Consider the following 19,433-nt stretch of genomic DNA (forward strand, 5'->3'; position numbering starts at 1 on the left):
GGGGGCCAATATTCAACAGTCTTAAAGAAAAGAATTTTCAACCCAGAATTTCGTATCCAGCCAAACTAAGCTTCATAAGTGAAGGAGAAATAAAATCCTTTACAGACAAGCAAATGCTGAGAGATTTTGTCACCACCAGGCCTGCCTTACAAGAGCTCCTGAAGGAAGCACTAAACATGGAAAGGAACAACCGGTACCAGCCACTGCAAAAACATGCCAAATTGTAAAGACCATCGATGCTAGGAAGAAACTGCATCAACTAACGAGCAAAATAACCAGCTAACATCATAATGACAGGATCAAATTCACACATAACAGTATTAACCTTAAATGTAAATGGGCTAAATGCTCCAATTAAAAAGACACAGACTGGCAAATTGGATAAAGAGTCAAGACCCATCAGTGTGCGATATTCAGGAGACCCATCTCAGGTGCAGAGACACACATAGGCTCAAAATAAAGGGGTGGAGGAAGATCTACCAAGCAAATGGAAAACAAAAAAAAGCAGGGGTTGCAATCCTAGTCTCTGATAAAACAGACTTTAAACCAACAAAGATCAAAAGAGACAAGGCCATTACATAATGGTAAAGGGATCAATTCAACAGGAAGAGCTATCTTAAATATATATGCACCCAATACAGGAGCACCGAGATTCATAAAGCAAGTCCTTAGAGACCTACAAAGAGACTTAGACTCCCACACAATAATAATGGGAGACTTTAACAACCCACTGTCAACATTAGAGAGATCAACGAGACAGAAAGTTAAAAAAGATATCCAGGACTTGAACTCAGCTCTGCACCAAGCAGACCTAATAGACATCTACAGAACTCTTCACCCCAAATCAACAGAATATACATTCTTCTTAGCACCACATCGCACTTGTTCCAAAATTGACCACATAGTTGGAAGTAAAGTACTCCTCAGCAAATGTAAAAGAACAGAAATTATAACAAACTGTCTGTCAGACCACAGTGCAGTCAAATTAGAACTCAGGATTAAGAAACTCACTCAGAACTGCTCAACTACATGGAAACTGAACAACCTGCTCCTGAATGACTACTGGGTACATAATGAAATGAAGGCAGAAATAAAGATGTTCTTTGAATCCAATGAGAACAAAGACACAACATACCAGAATCTCTGGGACACATTCAAAGCAGTGTGTAGAAGGAAATTTATAGCACTAAATGCCCACAAGAGAAAGCAGGAAAGATCCAAAATTGACACCCTAACATCACAATTAAAAGAACTAGAGAAGCAAGAGCAAACACATTCAAAAGCTAGCAGAAGGCAAGAAATAACTAAGGTCAGAGCAGAACTGAAGGAGATAGAGACACAAAAAACCCTTCAAAAAATCAATGAATCCAGGAGCTGGTTTTTTGAAAAGATCAACAAAATTGATAGACCTCTGGCAAGACTAATAAAGAAGAAAAGAGAGAAGAATCAAATAGACACAATAAAAAATGATAAAGGGGATATCACCACCGATCCCACAGAAATACAAACTTCCATCAGAGACTACTATAAACACCTCAATACAATTAAACTAGAAAATGTAGAAGAAATGGATAAATTCCTGGACACATACACCCTCCCAAGACTAAACCAGGAAGAATTTGAACCCCTGAATAGACCAATAGCATCTCTGAAATTGAGGCAATAATAGCATACCAACCATAAAAAGTCCAGGACCAGATGGATTCACAGCCGAATTCTACCAGAGGTACAAAGAGGAGCTGGTACCATTCCTTCTGAAACTATTCCAGTCAATAGAAAAAGAGGGAATCCTCCCTAACTCATTTTATGAGGCCAGCATCATCCTGATACCAAAGCCTGGCAGAGACACAACAAAAAAAGAGAATTTTAGACCACTATCCCTGATGAACATTGATGCAAAAATCCTCAATAAAATACTGGCAAACCAAATCCAGCAGCACATCAAAAAGCTTATCCCCCAAGATCAAGTTGGCTTCATGCCTGGGAGGCAAGGCTGGTTCAACATATGCAAATCAATAAACATAATCCATCATATAAACAGAACCAAAGATAAAAACCACGTGATTACCTCAATAGATGCAGAAAAGGCCTTTGACAAAATTCAACAGCCCTTCATGCTAAAAACTCTCAATAAACTAGATATTGATGGGACGTATCTCAAAATAATAAGAGCTATTTATGACAAACCCACAGCCAATATCATACTGAATGGGCAGAAACTGGAAGCATTCCCTTCGAAAACTGGCACAAGACAGGGATGCCCTTTCTCACCACTCCTATTCAACATAGTGTTAGAAGTTCTGGCCAGGGCAATCAGACAGGAGAAAGAAATAAAGGGTATTCAATTGGGAAACGAGAAAGTCAAATTGTCCCTGTCTGCAGGTGACATGATTGTATATTTAGAAGACCCCATTGTCTTAGGCCAAAATCTCCTTAAGCTGATAAGCAACTTCAGCAGTCTCAGGATACAAAATCAATGTGCAAAAATCACAAGCATTCCTGTACACCAATAATAGACAATCAGAGAGCCAAATCATGAGTGAACTCCCATTCACAATTGCTTCAAAGAGAATAAAATACCTAGAAATCCAACTTACAAGGGATGTGAAGGACCTCCTCAAGGAGAACTACAAACCACTGCTCAACGAAATAAAAGAGGACACAAACAAATGGAAGAACATTTCATGCTCATGGATAGGAAGACTCAGTATCGTGAAAATGGCCATACTGCCCAAGGTAATTTATAGACTCAGTGCCATCCCCATCAAGCCACCAATGACTTTCTTCACAGAATTGGAAAAAACTACTTAAAAGTCCAAAAAAGAGCCTGCATTGTCAAGACAATCCTAAGCCAAAAGAACAAAGCTGGAGGCATCACGCTACCTGACTTCAAACTATACTACAAGGCTGCAGTAACCAAAACAGCATGGTACTGGTACCAAAACAGAGATATAGACCAATGGAACAGAACAGAGCCTTCAGAAATAATACCACACATCTACAACAATCTGATCTTTGACAAACCTGACAAAAACAAGAAATGGGGAAAGGATTCCCTATTTTATAAATGGTGCTGGGAAAACTGGCTAGCCATATGTAGAAAGCTGAAACTGGATCCCTTCCTTACACCTTATAAAAAAGTTAATTCAAGATGGATTAAAGACTTAAATGTTAGACCTAAAACCATAGAAACCCTAGAAGAAAACCTAGGCAATACCATTCAGGACATAGGCATGGGCAAGGACTTCATGACTAAAACACCAAAAGCAATGGCAACAAAAGCCAAAATAGACAAATGGGATCTAATTAAACTAAAGAGCTTCTGCACAGCAAAAGAAACCACCATCGGAGTGAACAGGCAACCTACAGAATGGGAGAAAATTTTTGCAATCTACCCATCTGACAAAGGGCTAATATCCAGAATCTACAAAGAACTTAAACAAAGTTATAAGAAAAAATCAACCCCGTCAAAAAGTGGGCGAAGGATATAAACAGACACTTCTCAAAAGAAGACATTTATGCAGCCAACAGACACATGAAAAAATGCTCATCATCACTGGCCATCAGAGAAATGCAAATCAAAATCACAATGAGATACCATCTCACACCAGTTAGAATGGTGATCATTAAAAAAGTCAGGAAACAACAGGTGCTGGAGAAGATGTGGAGAAATAGGAACACTTTTACACTGTTGGTGGGAGTGTAAACTAGTTCAACCATTGTGGAAGAGACAGTGTGGCGATTCCTCAAGGTTCTAGAACTAGAAATACCATTTGACGTAGCCATCCCATTACTGGGTATATACCCAAAGGATTATAAATCATGCTGCTATAAAGACATATGCACATGTATGTGTATTGTGGCACTATTCACAATAGCAAAGACCTGGAACCAACCCAAATGTCCAACAGTGATAGACTGGATTAAGAAAATGTGGCACATATACACCATGGAATACTATGCAGCCATAAAAAAGCACGAGTTCATGTCCTTTGTAGGGACATGGATGAAGCTGGAAACCATCATTCTGAGCAAACTATCGCAAGGACAGAAAACCAAACACCACATGTTCTCACTCATAGGTGGGAACTGAACAATAAGAACACTTGGACACAGGGTGGGGAACATCACACACTGAGGCCTGTTGTGGAGTTGGGGGAGGGGGGAGGGATAGCATTAGGAGATATATCTAATGTAAATGACGAGTTAATGGGTGCAGCACACCAACGTGGCATATGTATACTTATGTAACAAACCTGCACATTGTGCACATGTACCCTAGAACTTAAAGTATAATAAAAAAAAAATTGTGCAGGAGCAGCAAGCAGTTCCCATGCTACTCTAGATCTGAGGAGTAGCTTTGGGTGCATTCCTGAAAGTGCAGCCTAGAATCTGTTTATTGATCAATTTAGTACTGACACAAGCCTGTAATATGCTGTAATAAACTTTCTGTTTAAAAAAAAAAAGGTTGACCATGTGTTTATAATTGTTAAAGCTGGGTGATGGATACATGAGTGTTTAGTATATTATCATTTCTAGTATTGAATATGTTTAAAATTTTGAAATTTTCCATAATGGTTAAAAATTATAACCTATGCAGATTTTATTGTACATAAGAATAATCTGGGAGAATTATTTAAAAAGCTGATTTCTGGACCTCCACCCCAGAAAAGTCCAGTTGAGTTGGACAGAGGTAAGGCCCAGAAATCCTTGTTTGTAATCAGCATCCAATATTGAATAAAATTGCTTTAGGGGGTGGAAGCCATTGAATATTGAGTATGTGAATGACAGGAGCAAATTTGCCCCTCCATATTTGAACACGCTGACTCCAGTGGATAATGAAGTGGAAAGGAGTGGGATAAGATGCAGTTGTAGTAATCCAGGAAAGGGCCATGGATGAACAGTGTGGTAGACTAAAGATAAGCCAGGGGAGACAGATAAAAGAAACACACAGGAAGGCCAGGCGTGGTGGCTCACACCTGTAATCCCAGCACTTTGGGAGGCTGAGATGGGCGGATCACGAGGTCAGGAGATCAAGACCATCCTGGCCAACACGGTGAAACCCCGTCTCTACTAAAAATTTAAAAAATTGCCAGGCACGGTGGCTCACGCCTGTAATCCCAGCACTTTGGGAGGCCGAGGCGGGCGGATCACGAAGTCAGGAGATCGAGGCCACGGTGAAACCCCGTCTCTACTAAAAATACAAAAAAATTAGCCGGGCGTGGTGGTGGGCACCTGTAGTCCCAGCTACTCGGGAGGCTGAGGCAGGAGAATTGCCTGAACTCAGGAGGTGGAGCTTGCAGTGAGCCCAGATCGCACCACTGCACTCCAGTCTGGGCGAAAGAGTGAGACTCCATCTCAAAAAAAAAAAAAAAAAAAAAAAAATACAAAAAATTAGCCGGGCGAGGTGGCGGGTGCCTGTAGTCCCAGCTACTCGGGAGGCTGAGGCAGGAGAATGGCGTGAACTTGGGAGGCAGAGCTTGCAGTGAACTGAGATCGCGCCACTGCTCCAGCCTGGGGGACAGAGCGAGACTCTGCCTCCAAAAAAAAAAGAAAAAAAAAAAAACAAAAAAACACACGGGAGATGGAATTGGTTAAATCACGTGATTACTGGAAGGTGAGAGATAAAAGCACAATAAATATTTCCAAATTTCTGATTATGCTACTGGATAGATGGTGAAGCTGTTCTTTCAGTGAGGGAACATAGGAAAGGAATTGTGTTTGGCTGTTTTTGTAAGACATGAGTGTGATGTGTGGGTGGCTGTAGTATATAAAATAAGTAGGATGAAGCTATGCAGTTGTGTATTGAGCTACTGGATGAAGAGAATGGAGAGAGGCTATTGAACAGGAAGAATATTAAGAGAGAGGGATTACCTCCAAATTCCTAACGCTGCTTTAACCCTAGAGCCTTCAAATCTCTTTTCTTGGATTTCCCCATCTGTGAAACGGAAGTAGAAACAGCCATGGTAGCATAAAATAATCAGCTATATCAGTGGCAGCCTTAAGATTGGAAAACCAGGAAAGGACATTCTTCTTTTCCCTTTCTGCAGAACTGGTCTTCAGGGTCTCCTGTTTCTACTCTCTCATTTTTACTGCACCCTTTCCACTCTCTCCCCTCCCGCCGTTCCAGGGTGGAGAGTTCTGAGGAGCCTGTATATGAGAGCCTTGAAGAGTTTCACGTCTTTGTCCTTGCTCATGTGCTTAGGAGGCCCATAGTCGTCGTGGCAGACACCATGCTGAGGGACTCCGGAGGGGAAGGTGAGTCAGCCAGTCAGTCCTCACTCCATCCTGAGCACCCCCTTTTGCAAAGCCTTAGGCTAAGCATTGGAAGGAAGGCAGGAAAGGGGATATATAGACCCTTGGGGAAAAAGCAAGTTATCAATTAGAATAGTGCAAAATTCTCAAGAGATTCTGAGTAAAGCAGTTGGGATTAGTTGACAGGGCTTCTTAGGAAAGAATTATTAAACATGTTGGAATGAAAGCAGGGACTCAGTTGGCAGAGTGGGATGTAGGGATTGTCCACTAGGCAGAAACACAGCCTTCATAATAATCTTCATGGCTTCCTGCAGCATTTGCCCCTATTCCCTTTGGAGGAATCTATCTGCCTTTGGAGGTCCCAGCCAGCCAGTGTCACCGCTCCCCTCTGGTGCTCGCCTATGATCAGGCCCACTTTTCTGCACTCGTGTCCATGGAGCAGAAGGAGAATACCAAGGAACAAGGTGCTGAATGACATGTCTTTTGGTCTGCATTATTTTCACTTGAAAAAACTGAATGAGATCTAATGTAGGAAGAAAGAATTAAGTGACATGCAAGCCCAGACAGCACATGTTGATACTGTTTTATTAAGCTATAAGTTACGCCAGAGTTTTCAAATTAGAAAAAAAAGGGTTGGGAGAAAAGCAAGACCTATATACCCTCTTCCGGAGTAAAGGCTTATGATTAAGGTGGTAAGAGCTTCTAAATGATGCTTTTCTAATTTGTCTTAAATTATGACTGAATTCTCTGAGTATACATTAACTGGAAAGAACATCATGAGAGTTAGTTGACTGACTGGTGGGGACTCAGGGAGATTTGTGGCCTAAAACATATGCTGCGTGGTAGCGGGAAAACTAGCCAATTAGTTTTAATACCAGGGGTAATTCACATGTATGAATTGAGAAGTGACTACAATTAAAGACCTTAGTATGATTTTAGTGAAGTAAGTCTGTGTTCAGTTACCTTTCTCTCTTAAGGAGATTCCTTGATGATATGTTTCTTCCTCCCCAGCTGTGATCCCACTTACAGATTCAGAGTATAAGCTGCTGCCGTTGCACTTTGCTGTGGACCCTGGAAAGGGCTGGGAGTGGGGCAAAGATGATAGTGACAATGTCCGATTGGCCAGGTGAGCCAGGCCTAGTCTTTTCATCTATTTTGTGCTGGGATTTCTTCCACATGCGGCATCCATCTCCCAGGGATTTTTCCTCAGCTCAGGCAAGACAGTCACAAGCTAAGATGAGTTTTGGGAAGATGGGGAGGTAGAGGAGAGGTTGGGCACCAGGACTCTTTCATGGTGCAGCTGCTTTTTCTCCCTGTGAAACAGATGGGAATCCTAGCATCTCAACTTGTTCTTTTCTTACAATAGGAAAAGTGTTCATACACTGATTCATCTCTAAAACATTGATCAGAAAATCAGGATAATCAGGCCGGGCATGGTGGCTTATGCCTATAATCCCAGCACTTTGGGAGGCCGAGGTGGGTGGATCACGAGGTCAGGAGTTCGAGACAAGCCTGGCCAATATGGTGAAACCTCGTCTCTACTAAAAATACAAAAATTAGCCGGGCATGGTGGTGCGTGCCTGTAATCCCAACTACTAGGGAGGCTGAGGCAGGAGAATCGCTTGAACCCAGGAGGCGGGGGTTGCAGTGAGCCGACATCGTGCCATTGCACTCCAGCCTAGGCAACAGAGTGAGAGTCTGTCTCAAAAAAAAAAAAAAAAGAAAATCAGGATAATCAAATCACATGTCTTAGCCCAAGTGAGAGGAGTTTTAAAGAGTTGATCAAGGCTGGGTGCGGTGGCTTATGCCTGTAATCCCAGCATGTTGGGAGAAACCACCATCAGAGTGAACAGGCAACCGAGGCAGGCAGATCACCTGAGGTCGGGAGTTTGAGACCAGCCTGGCCAACATGGAGAAACCACGTCTCTACTAAAAATACAAAATTAGCCAGGCGTGGTGGTGCATGTCTATAATCCCAGCTACTCGGGAGGCTGAGGCAGGAGAATAACTTGAATCCAGGAGGCAGAGGTTGCAGTGAGCTGAGATGGTACCATTACACTCCAGTATGGGCAACAAGAGTGAAACTCCATCCAAAAAATAAATAAATACGTGATAAAAATAGTTTGCTCTGAGTCTTTGCCTTTCTGGAATTTAATAGCAAGAAAAATATGTTCCCTACCCTCTCAGCCCCCACTCTACCTCCCTGTGGCTTGTTAAGCCTTCCTTCTGCCTCCTGCATCAACTTCCTAATGGAGAGTGTATGAATGCAAAAGCTCCTCCCTTAGCACTTACCTAGTGCTTCCCTCTTTGGGCTCCTGCCACTGGGTCCCAGCTAAGAGAGTTTGATTTTAAAATCCAGAGTTTATGGCTTTTTAAAAATAACCTCTCACCTATTTATCAAAAGCTCCTTCTAAATAATATTTACAACAACAACAATGATAATGGCTACTATCTAGTATTTCCCATTTTCCAGACACTGTGCTGGGCTCTTTCCAAACACTGTTTTAATCTTTACAACAACCCTACAGGATAGATATTATCTATACCCATTCTCAGCTACAACTGAGTTTCAGGGAGGTTGAAGTGACTTGTTGAAGGTCATAAAGCTTATTAATTGGTGGAGAAATAGTTCAAACCCAACCCTATTTGAGTCCTAAGCCATGTAGCCCTCTCCCACCCTTTCTCCCAACTATATCAAATTGCTTTGCTTTTAAAAGGTGACAGTAAATTTTTTTTTCTCTTTTTCATAGTGTAATTCTGTCCCTAGAGGTCAAATTGCATCTGCTGCATAGCTACATGAATGTGAAGTGGATCCCACTGTCCTCTGATGCACAGGTGAAGACTTCTCCCACATCTACCCTGGTGTGTCTTCATTTCATTTTCAGTGACAGAACAAGGAGATCTGGGATGGTTTCCTTCTGAATCTATTCTGAGTGGTGGCTTACAATTCAAGGTTAGAAGTAACTAGAAGATGTCAGATAAGTTCCAAAGACAATTTTTCCTGTTTTTATTGTATTTTTTATTTTTATTTTTGAGATGGAGTCTTGTTCTGTCACCCAGGCTGGAGTGCAATGGCACAATCTTGGCTCATTGCAACCTCCGCCTCCTGGGTTCAAGCGATTCTCCTGCCTCAGCCTCCTGAGTAGCTGGTATTACAGGCATGTGCCACCACGCCCAGCTAATTTTTGTATTTTTAGTAGAGGACAGGTTTCACCATGTTGGCCAGGCTGGTCTCGAATGCCTGACCTCAGATGATCTGCCCGCCTCGGCCTCCCACAGTGCTGGGATTACAAGTGTGAGCCACCGCGCCTGGCCTTTCCTGCCTTTTTTTTTTTTTTTTTTTTTTTTTTTTTCCCGGAGGAAGTCTTGCTCTATCACCCAGGCTGAAATGCAGTGGCACAATCTTGGCTCACAGCAACCTCCACTTCCCAGGTTCAAGTGATTCTCCTGCATCAGCCTCACGAGTAGCTGGGATTACAGACGTGCGCCACCACACCCGGCTGATTTTTGTATTTTTAGTAGAGATGGAGTTTCACCATGTTGGCCAGGCTAGTCTCGAACTCCTGACCTCAGGTGATCCACCCACCTTGGCCTCCCAAAGTTCTGGGATTACAGGCATGAGCCACTGCACCCAGCCCTTTCCTGCTTTTTAAAAACCGTTAGTCTCCTGTTTTCCACATCTCCTCTCCAGCCAGTCTCTGTTGTCTGATACTAAAACATATATATATTTTTTGAGACGGAATCTTGCTCTTGTCGCTCAGGCTGGAGTGCAATGACACGATCTCAGCTCACTGCAACCTCCACCTCCTGGGTTCAAGTGATTCTCCTGCCTCAGCCTCCCGAGTAGCTGAGATTACAGGTGCCCGCCACCATGTCCAGCTAATTTTTGTATTTTTAGTAGAGATGGGGTTTCGCCATGTTGGCCAGGCTGGTCTTGTGATCCGCCTGCCTTGGCCCCCGAAAGTGCTGGGATTACAGGCGTGAGCCACTGCGCCTGACCTAAAACATATTACTATTATTATTATTTTTTCTTTGAGATGGAGTTTCACTCTTTTTGCCCAGGCTGGAGTGCAATGGTGTGATCTCAGCTTATTGCAACCTCCGCCTCCTGGGTTCAAGCGATTCTCCTGCCTCAGCCTCCTGAGCAGCTGGGATTACAGACATGCACCACCACGTCCGGCTAATTTTGTATTTTTAGTAGAGACGGGGTTTCTCCATGTTGGTCAGGCTGGTCTGGAACTCCCGACCTCAGGTGATCCACCTACCTCGGCCTCCCAAAGTGCTGGGATTACAGGCATGAGCCACTGCGCCTGGCTTAACATATTCTTTAAGAAAGGTTTTCTGGACTGTTTGTTGAACTTGAGATGATCATTATTTCGTCCAAAGTCTTCTGTAGATAGACCTCTGTTTTGGGCACTAGGAGACGGAGTAGCTTAAAGAGCTCCTAATTCAGTGGGCTCTGAGTTAGAACAGGAGCACAGGAGTAGGGTCAAATTGATGAACTCCAGTGCGGAATGTATAAAAGTTGAGGGGATGCAAAGTGGCTAGACTTGGTTGGTTTTGATTAGTCAAGACTTTCTTGAGATTAGTTTCGAGCAGAATTTGGCATAGAGAAATGTATAATAAAGAACATTCTAATGTCTGGGCCTCTCACCCAGAAGCCACGTATCATATGGTTGCTCATTGTTCTAAATGAACAGAAAGACTTTATTCTACTATCTCCTTATTACAGCAGGGAGTCAGATTGCAGTGGGGGAGAAAGCTGACTGACTGGAACCCAGGAAGGACAGTGCCATCCTGGGTGACCCTTCCCTCATCATGACAGAAGCCCTTCTCTGGAGCAAGGCAGTCACTAGGCAATCACTCAGAGGACGGAGTTCATAGGTGTCCATCCTTTTCTACCTGGCTAATTTCTATAGCCATGGCTGCAGGGAGCTCCCTGAGCCAGATGGATGGGCTAGAGGTCCCTGGGGGATTCCCCCACCCCAGGCTGCTGGGATAACTGTCAACAGTGTTCTTGTCTCTTCCAGGCTCCTCTGGCCCAGCCTGAGTCCCCCACCGCCTCAGCTGGAGATGAGCCCCGGTCCACTCCTGAGTCTGGAGACTCAGACAAAGAGTCAGTTGGCAGCAGTTCCACCAGCAACGAGGGCGGCCGGCGGAAGGAGAAGTCAAAGCGAGATCGGGAGAAGGACAAGAAGAGAGCAGATTCTGTGGCTAACAAACTGGGCAGCTTTGGCAAAACCTTGGGCAGCAAGCTCAAGAAGAACATGGGGGGCCTGATGCACAGCAAGGGTTCGAAGCCTGGAGGGGTGGGGACAGGGTCGGGAGGAAGCAGCGGCACTGAGACACTGGAGAAGAAGAAGAAAAACTCACTGAAGAGCTGGAAGGGTGGCAAGGAGGAGGCAGCTGGGGATGGGCCTGTGTCTGAGAAGCCCCCAGCTGAGTCTGTTGGTAACGGAGGGAGCAAGTATAGCCAGGAGGTGATGCAGAGCCTGAGCATTCTGAGGACTGCCATGCAAGGGGAGGGGAAGTTTATTTTTGTTGGAACCCTGAAGATGGGTCACCGTCACCAGTATCAGGAGGAGATGATCCAGCGCTACCTTTCTGATGCTGAGGAGAGATTCCTGGCAGAACAGAAGCAGAAGGAGGCAGAGAGGAAGATCATGAATGGAGGAATAGGGGGTGGCCCTCCTCCAGCCAAAAAACCAGAGCCAGATGCTAGGGAAGAGCAGCCGACCGGTCCCCCAGCAGAGTCCAGGGCAATGGCATTTTCCACTGGCTACCCTGGGGACTTTACTATCCCTCGGCCTTCTGGGGGCGGAGTCCACTGCCAGGAACCCCGGAGGCAGTTGGCAGGGGGTCCATGTGTCGGGGGCCTACCACCATATGCCACCTTCCCCAGACAGTGCCCTCCTGGGCGACCCTACCCCCACCAGGACAGCATCCCTTCTCTGGAGCCAGGCAGCCACTCTAAGGATGGACTTCACAGGGGTGCCTTGTTACCACCCCCCTACCGAGTGGCTGATTCCTATAGCAATGGCTACAGAGAGCCCCCTGAGCCAGATGGATGGGCTGGAGGTCTCCGGGGGCTTCCCCCAACTCAGACCAAATGCAAACAACCGAACTGCAGCTTCTATGGACACCCTGAGACAAACAACTTCTGTTCCTGTTGTTACAGGGAAGAACTGAGGAGGAGGGAGCGGGAACCGGATGGGGAGCTCCTGGTACACAGGTTCTGAACGGGTGGAACACTGAAGGGCAAGGAGGCTAAACAAAGTTAAGCTCAACTAATTGGCTCATCAAGAACACAGTCCCCATGTTGAGGGGGAAAATGCAGTAATGTTTGTGGGAGCCTGGCTGGAAACTTTTAAGTGTGTGCACACAGGAGTGCTGCCAGGCTGGCAAGAGCAGGTCGGGGCTGGATGGCACCTCAGGGGCTGTACTATTCCTCTGCAGAGCTTGACTTGATGAGATTTGAGGTACAAGGGGAAAAGATGGCGATTCTGTCTTATAACCTCCTGGGTCCCATCCAGGGACCTAAGAGAAAGTAGCAGGGGAAGGTGTGGTGTGTGGGGGTGGGAGGTGGGCAGAAGTCTTGGGGAGGAATGGGCAAAGGAGGTTCTCAGTCAATAAAACTAAAGTTCTTTAGGTTGGGAAAAAGCACATGGTGGAGTGAGAAGTGTGGAGGGGAAGTGGGAAATTGGACACATTTGCTATTGATTTGAATTAAGGTAGAAATTAAGGTTGGATAAATTCTTCCCCTTGAAGGATCTGGAAAGACAAGGCAGTAATGTGTCCTCATGGGTGCCTGTTAGGAGGTGGGGGTAGTTTAAATCCGTTTGTTTAGATGGGAAAGGGAGGAACTTAAAAGGGAAATCCTTTTCCTCTTAAGGTTTATTTCCTTCCAAGCAGTCATATGTCATCTGTTACAGTTTGAGAAGAGATTGCTGATTACCCCCTATCTTTTCCTCATCTAAGTCTTTAATTGTATTTGTTTAAAGGGAAGAGTGTGGTGAGAACAGCCGTCATGTGTGTTGCATTTTCTCCAGGTGAATTGGGGCAGAGCTGATCTATTTTTTAACCACAGCAATAACCATATGTTGGGGTTTGAGTGCACCTTGGGAGGGGTGGGAGGACAGACATTTTAGCCAGAGACTGTTTCAAACAAAACCAAAAACCTAAGTAGAGCATTACAGGCCTCTGTGGCTGCTGCATTTCTGTAGAAAGCAACTTATTTTATTGACTTTTTTTTTTTTGTAAGGAAAAGAAATAAAAAGACCCCAGCAAGCAAAAACATTTAAAAAATGATTTTTTTTCCTCCTACTTAAGTGGTTCTTTCTCCCTTTGCTCTACTTTTGGAGAATGAACTTAACATCCCGGCTTCTTTTGTTAAGCCGTAGCTGACCTTAATCTGTGGTTAGTTTATTAAAATAATTAAAAATACTTTCTAAGAAGAGATATTTTTGATATTAGGACTGATGTTGAAACATATAGGGGCAATTTATAAAAAGGTAGTTAGAGAAATATATTTTAGTGAACTATAACCACAGAGCACAGATGACTCCCAATGAGCTGATCTGTCTTTAGGTTTCTCCCTTTCCCCGACCCTTCCCTGTTCTCTAGGGGCTGGGAGTGGGGATGTGGACACAGTAGGGGGAGCTCCTTCGCATTTTGCACAAAGCACAAGTCTGAACAGCCTATGCTGTGGCCAGAGCCATTTCTAAGAGCTTTAAACCGGAATAACTATCCTGGGCCAATTTTCCTTTTTCTTTATATTTTTTTCCGGGAAAAAAAGTCAACTATGCAATTGTATACACTCCCGGGTGCATGTGAAGAAGGGGAATAAGTGTACTTATGTGTCCAGAGTATTAACTGGGGCTGTTTTTCTGTGTTTGGATTTCTCTTTTGAGGTATGTACTCATAACCCATCCCTTGGAACGTAATCCCCACATTTGATCTAAAGCACTTGTGCATGCATGCATGTGCGTGCGTGCATATGTGTGTGTGTTTTCCTCCTCGGTAGCCAGTCAAGATTGTCCTTGTTGGAAATGCTCACGGTTTATAAAGTTTATTTTCTCCTCAACAAACTCAGAAGTCACCTATTTTCCAAATCTGATTTAATAATTTCCTATGGCTATTAATTCTTGGGGTTTTCTTTGAAAATAGATTTGTGTTAAGGAAGCAGTGAGATTCCAAAGGAAGGGATGTGTATATGTCTAGGCAGGTCTGGAACCTGGTATGAGATGAGCACTCCCCTAAGTTGCAAAATTTAAGGGTTACTATAAAACTCATTAATCAAGATACTTTAAAAAATGCAGTATTTAAAAAAATTAATGCAAAAAATTTATGTTGAATAAAATAGCGAAATCTTACAGGATCTGACAGGACTGAGATTAGGAGGAGGGAAGTGAGGCTGAATTGAATAAGTATGGGGATGAATCCTTCTTCTTTAAATTTTTGATACATTGTCCATCATAGATTTTTTACATTAATTGTGATTTTTTTAAAATGTTGCATTAAAATAGTATTTATCTTGGTTACTGGGTTTTTTGGCACTCCTTAAATTTTGTGCCCAAGGTGAGTGCTTTGCTCACCTCACCCTAGTTACGTCCCTGTTTCTGTGATTTGAACACTAGCGAGAACACCACTGTGTGCGCCTCCACCCCCATCACACACCAAACAACAGGTGGCTCAGACACCCTGAATTTGCACAGCTCACCTAGCTTTCCTAATTTAGGCCTTCATATCATAGAATGCTGGCCTGGACCAATAGGAATGAAAACAGACCAGGGGTTTTCCCAGAGAATAAAGCCAGAAAAGTTTTGATTCTCCACTGGACTGCTGTGTTTGGATTTGATCTGCTTGTTAGATTCTAGTTAACACTTTTGTTTTTAAAAACTAAGGACAAATGAACAAAAAACCTTGTATCATGTTTGTTTTTATTTATAAGTTAGCCAATCCCAATTCCTTTTGCCTTATTTTCAAATGAAAAAGATGGAAATTTTGAGGGGTGGTCTAGGGGTGAATATGGTAAAATGGGGCTTTAGGCCTCATAGCTTTTTATTAAGAAATAAATTATTTTTTTTATTTGGGAGGGTAACTATTTATTGAGGCATTGAAAAACCTCTCCATTCTAAGGATGAGAGACCCTGAGACAATGGATATTTTTTATAGGAGATGGTGAAGTTTGTTTTGCTTCATTCTTTCGGGGAGGGTCTTGGTGGGATGGGGGGAGGCGAAGGAATAATGCTTGGGAAATTAATATAGATTCAGCTTGGTTTGTGGTATTTTGGGAAGATGAGGGAATAGAAGAGGCAAGCCCATGTCGTTACTGGGTTGGGGAGAAGGAAAGAAGGGGCATATGGCCTGCACTCGAAATGGGCAGAAAAATTCCTTAGTTAAGGAGGGGTGTGTGAGTGAAGGGGGAAGGTAGACCCTTTAACTCCAAGTGAGGGATATCATCTCTCAGGCTTAAATTTAAGTGCACTTAGTTCCTTTAATCCAGGGCAACTGGGGTACCTACTGAAGTTTTTAATGGAGAGGGGAGATTTTCAGGGTTCTTGTTTTTCCCTTTTTGATGTTAGACAGTGCTACTCCCTCCCTGCTATGCTCTCTGCCCCATCTCCAACGGAGTAAGTATTACTGTAGGATAGGCCTCCGCTTCTCCCTTAACCTATGCTGCATTTATTGAAAGTTACAAGATTTAACCAGAAGTTTTTCCTCCATACTGGTTTTTATCAACAAAATAAAAAGATTATATCCAAAGAGTTTTTTAAAGATTCAGTCTTTTTAAGGAGTGGAGATGGTGTTAAACTCAGTCCTGTAGAGGGCAGTGGAAGGGAAGTACCTTCCCTCTATTAGCTCAGTTTTTTTTTTTTTTTCTATCAAGCAAAACTAAGGCCCACAGACAAACAAGAATTAGCAGTGACTTCGTGTTGTGTATCTGCGGGGTGATAGAGCCCAAAAGAATAAAGCTGGCTTTGAAGGTGTTCTGAGAACCTAGCTTTTGCCATTCTTACTCCTTTTAGCCACGTGTCCAAGGTTCCAGTCACATTTTTTTTTTTCTCAATAAAGAGTATTTCAGAGATGATTGTCTCTGAATTACTCAGACACCTCTGGACTCTGAGTCGTCTTTCTTTTTTCTTTTTCTTTCTTTCTTTCTTTTTTTTTTTGGTTTGAGATGGAGTCTCGCTCAGCTGCCCAGGCTGGAGTGCAGTGGTGCAATCTCGGCTCACTCCAACCACCGTCTCCTGGGTTCAAGTGATTCTCCCGTCTCAGCCTCCCAAGTGGCTGGGATTACAGGCACCCACAATCATGCCCGGCTAATTTTTGTATTTTAGTAGAGATGGGGTTTCACCATGTTGGCCAGGCTGATCTTGAACTCCTGACCTCAGGTGATCCGCCAGCCTCGGCCTCCCAAAGTGCTGGGATTACAGGCATGAGCCACCGCGACTGGCCTCTGTGTCTTCCTTCTCCAATGAGTCAGTGCCCCAGACAGATAGCCACAGGTGAGAAGACAGAATTAGAAGCCCCTTCCCGGCCTGGAATCACCTGCACTCCAGATTTTTCTAATTTCCTTCTTTCCTTCCAGGCCTTTCAACTATAGATCTGGATGAGTCATGCAGGCATTCTGTCTCTTCTGCTTTGCAGCCAGTCAGTCTGCAAATCACAGGGTATTTTGCCCCCATACATCGGTTGGGTAACAAAATATTACGATGTCCCCATGTAGACTTTCTCTGTGCCATCTCCTGCATTGGCCAAGTGGGTAAGGGGCAGTACAAAAGAGCAACGGAAGCTGGCTGGCAGCAGTTAAGAGGAGTGGGGGTGGGAAGGACCTTGGCCTCTTTCTGTGCTTATAACTGGATCTGTGACTCATCTTGTGAGTCACTCAGCTCCACCTCCCTCCTCCGGCTGCCCCTCCCAGCAGCCTTTACTCCTGGCACAAACCTGCAGCTAGACCAGGATTCTGAAAATGGAAAAATCTGATATAGCCCCTTGCCTCTCCACCCTTCCCTTCATCTAGTACTTCTACTGGGGGTGTGTGGGGTGGTGAGAGGCAGCCTTAACCCTCAGCTCCTGCCCACTCCATTCCTGGTTAAGTATTGATCCAAATCGCCCAATTCTTTTCTCCTCCTGATTTCCCCCCACCCTGCTTTTTTTTTTTTTTTTTTTTTGAGACAGAGTTTCGCTCTTGTCGCCCAGGATGGAGTGCAATGGCGCGATCCCGGCTCACTGCAACCTTTGTCTCCTGGGTTCAAGCGATTCTCCTGCCTCAGGCTCCTGAGTAGCTGGGATTACAGGAGCCTACCACCATGCCTGGCTAATTGTTTTTTTTTTTTTTTTTTTTTTTTTAGTAGAGTCGGGGGTTTCACCATGTTGGCCAGGCTGGTCTTGAATTCCTGACCTCAGGTGATCCGCCCACCTCAGCCTTCCAAAGTGCTGGGATTACAGGCATGAGCCACCACACCCCTACCCCCCGATTTTTTTTCTCCGTGTTCCTCCACTGTCTCCACACCTCAAAGTGCTAAAGAATAGAATGAGGCTCTTGAATGAAGGATGGTGGTGAGAAGGAAAGTGGATAATGGGATTTAAAAGTTATGGTACACACCTCTTCCTATGCTTTTTTTTTTTTTTGCGATGGAGTCTTGCTCTGTTGCCCCGGCTGGAGCATAGTCATTAGATCTTGGCTCGCTGCAACCTCTGCTTCCTGGGTTCAAGCGATTCTCCTGCCTCAGCCTCCCAAGTAGCTGGGATTATAGGTGTGAGCCACCACGCCTGGCTAATTTTTGTATTTTCAGTAGAGATGGGGCTTCATCATGTTGGCCAGGTGGTCCTGAACTCCTGACCTCAAGTAATCTGCCTGCCTTGGCCTTCCAAAATGCTTGGGATTACAGGCGTGAGCCACTGCGCCTGGTCCCTATTTTCTTTTTACAACAGACCTTGGGAAATATTTTCTTCCCCCAAGAGGTTGAGGCCCATGGAATGCATTAGGGGCAGGTGGGGTGGTGGTGCTCTGTAGCCTTTAGGACTTCTAGAATCAGGCTTCTGGGCCACCTTCTTAGCAGGTGTATACCTCTTTGTTCCAGACTGACTTTCTGTCTCACAATATCTTCACTATTTCCACAGTTGCAGCCAAGACAGGAAACTGAAAGCTGAGGCCAGAAGGGTGGTGTACTGGGGGGAGGGGAAAATTGAGTGTCACTTTGGAAAACTGGGGCCCCCATCTAAGGATTGCTGCCTCTGTAGATTCAAAATCAATAAAACAGCAGCTCATTAACTCTTATTTTGTATTTTATTTTCTGTCTTTTTCATGTCTAAATAAAGATTTTTGCTTTGCTGTCCCCAAGTCCCCCTCCTTTAAAGGAGCTGCAGCTCCTTGACTTCTCTCCTTGTTCCCAGCTTTCCTTACCCATCTTTGCTTTTAGGGTTGCAGATGGGAGGGACGGGGGATGGACTGCTGAGCTGAAGAGAGGTTTCCAGCCCTCACCTGTGAAAGTCCTGAACATGAATCATTCATTTGGAGATCTGGTGTCTGGGTTGGAGGGGTGGAGTCATATACGGGAATGGGCACTTATTGCCTATTGGTTGTGTATCTACGTGATGGGCAAGATTAACTGGTAAGATCTTTTTGTCCCACCCACATCCCCAAGACTTGCACACAAACCGTACTTGTGTCTGCATCTTGGACACATTTCCATCTCTTTTTATACTTCTCCACTGCAGTCTTCACATGATGTCTGTGTCATGCCCTCTAGAGAAAGATATGCAAAACCACTTTAACCAGTTTCCCTGCTTCCTCACCTAATTCTTGGGCCTCTGCTGACAAAAATCCCCCCAGGTCTAATTTTCATTTTCTTCTGGAAGAGGCGGCAAGGAGGCTTGAACCACTTTCACATTCCTACCCCTCTCCCCGCCCCAAACCCCTTTGAGAAGACAAAAGAACGGAGCTTTTAAGGGAAGTCATCACTGAGACACTCCAGAGAGGTAGCCCAGATGATTCCAGCTTCATAATCAATAGAACTGCTCCTCTCAAACGGTCTCCAGTACTCATGAACAGGAAGAGAACAGGTTCTGGGATTGGGGTAAAGAAGGGAGTCGTTTTTCTCTCAGTGCCCATTTCTCCCCCACCCGTCCGTCTCAGACTCCACCGTTTCCTCTCCACTTTTCCAGAATTGTGG

General features: G+C 44.4%; 1 protein-coding gene across 2 annotated transcripts in view; it reads left to right on the plus strand.

Annotated features, from left to right (window-relative positions):
• OTUD7B (OTU deubiquitinase 7B) overlaps positions 1-18,538 on the plus strand; it is a 72,824-nt gene extending 54,286 nt beyond the window's left edge. For both annotated transcript variants that reach the window (XM_019021615.4, XM_063695367.1), the window contains 5 exons: positions 6,131-6,258; positions 6,570-6,719; positions 7,267-7,381; positions 9,006-9,090; positions 11,286-18,538. In XM_019021615.4, coding sequence (XP_018877160.3) covers positions 6,131-6,258; positions 6,570-6,719; positions 7,267-7,381; positions 9,006-9,090; positions 11,286-12,494 — 1,687 coding nt within the window. In that variant the 3' untranslated portion in view covers positions 12,495-18,538. The remainder of the gene's footprint in view (positions 1-6,130; positions 6,259-6,569; positions 6,720-7,266; positions 7,382-9,005; positions 9,091-11,285) is intronic.
• The last annotated feature ends 895 nt before the right edge of the window (positions 18,539-19,433 follow it).

Source organism: Gorilla gorilla, chromosome 1 (assembly GCF_029281585.2).
Source record: "Gorilla gorilla gorilla isolate KB3781 chromosome 1, NHGRI_mGorGor1-v2.1_pri, whole genome shotgun sequence".
Taxonomy (NCBI): Eukaryota; Metazoa; Chordata; class Mammalia; order Primates; family Hominidae; genus Gorilla; species Gorilla gorilla.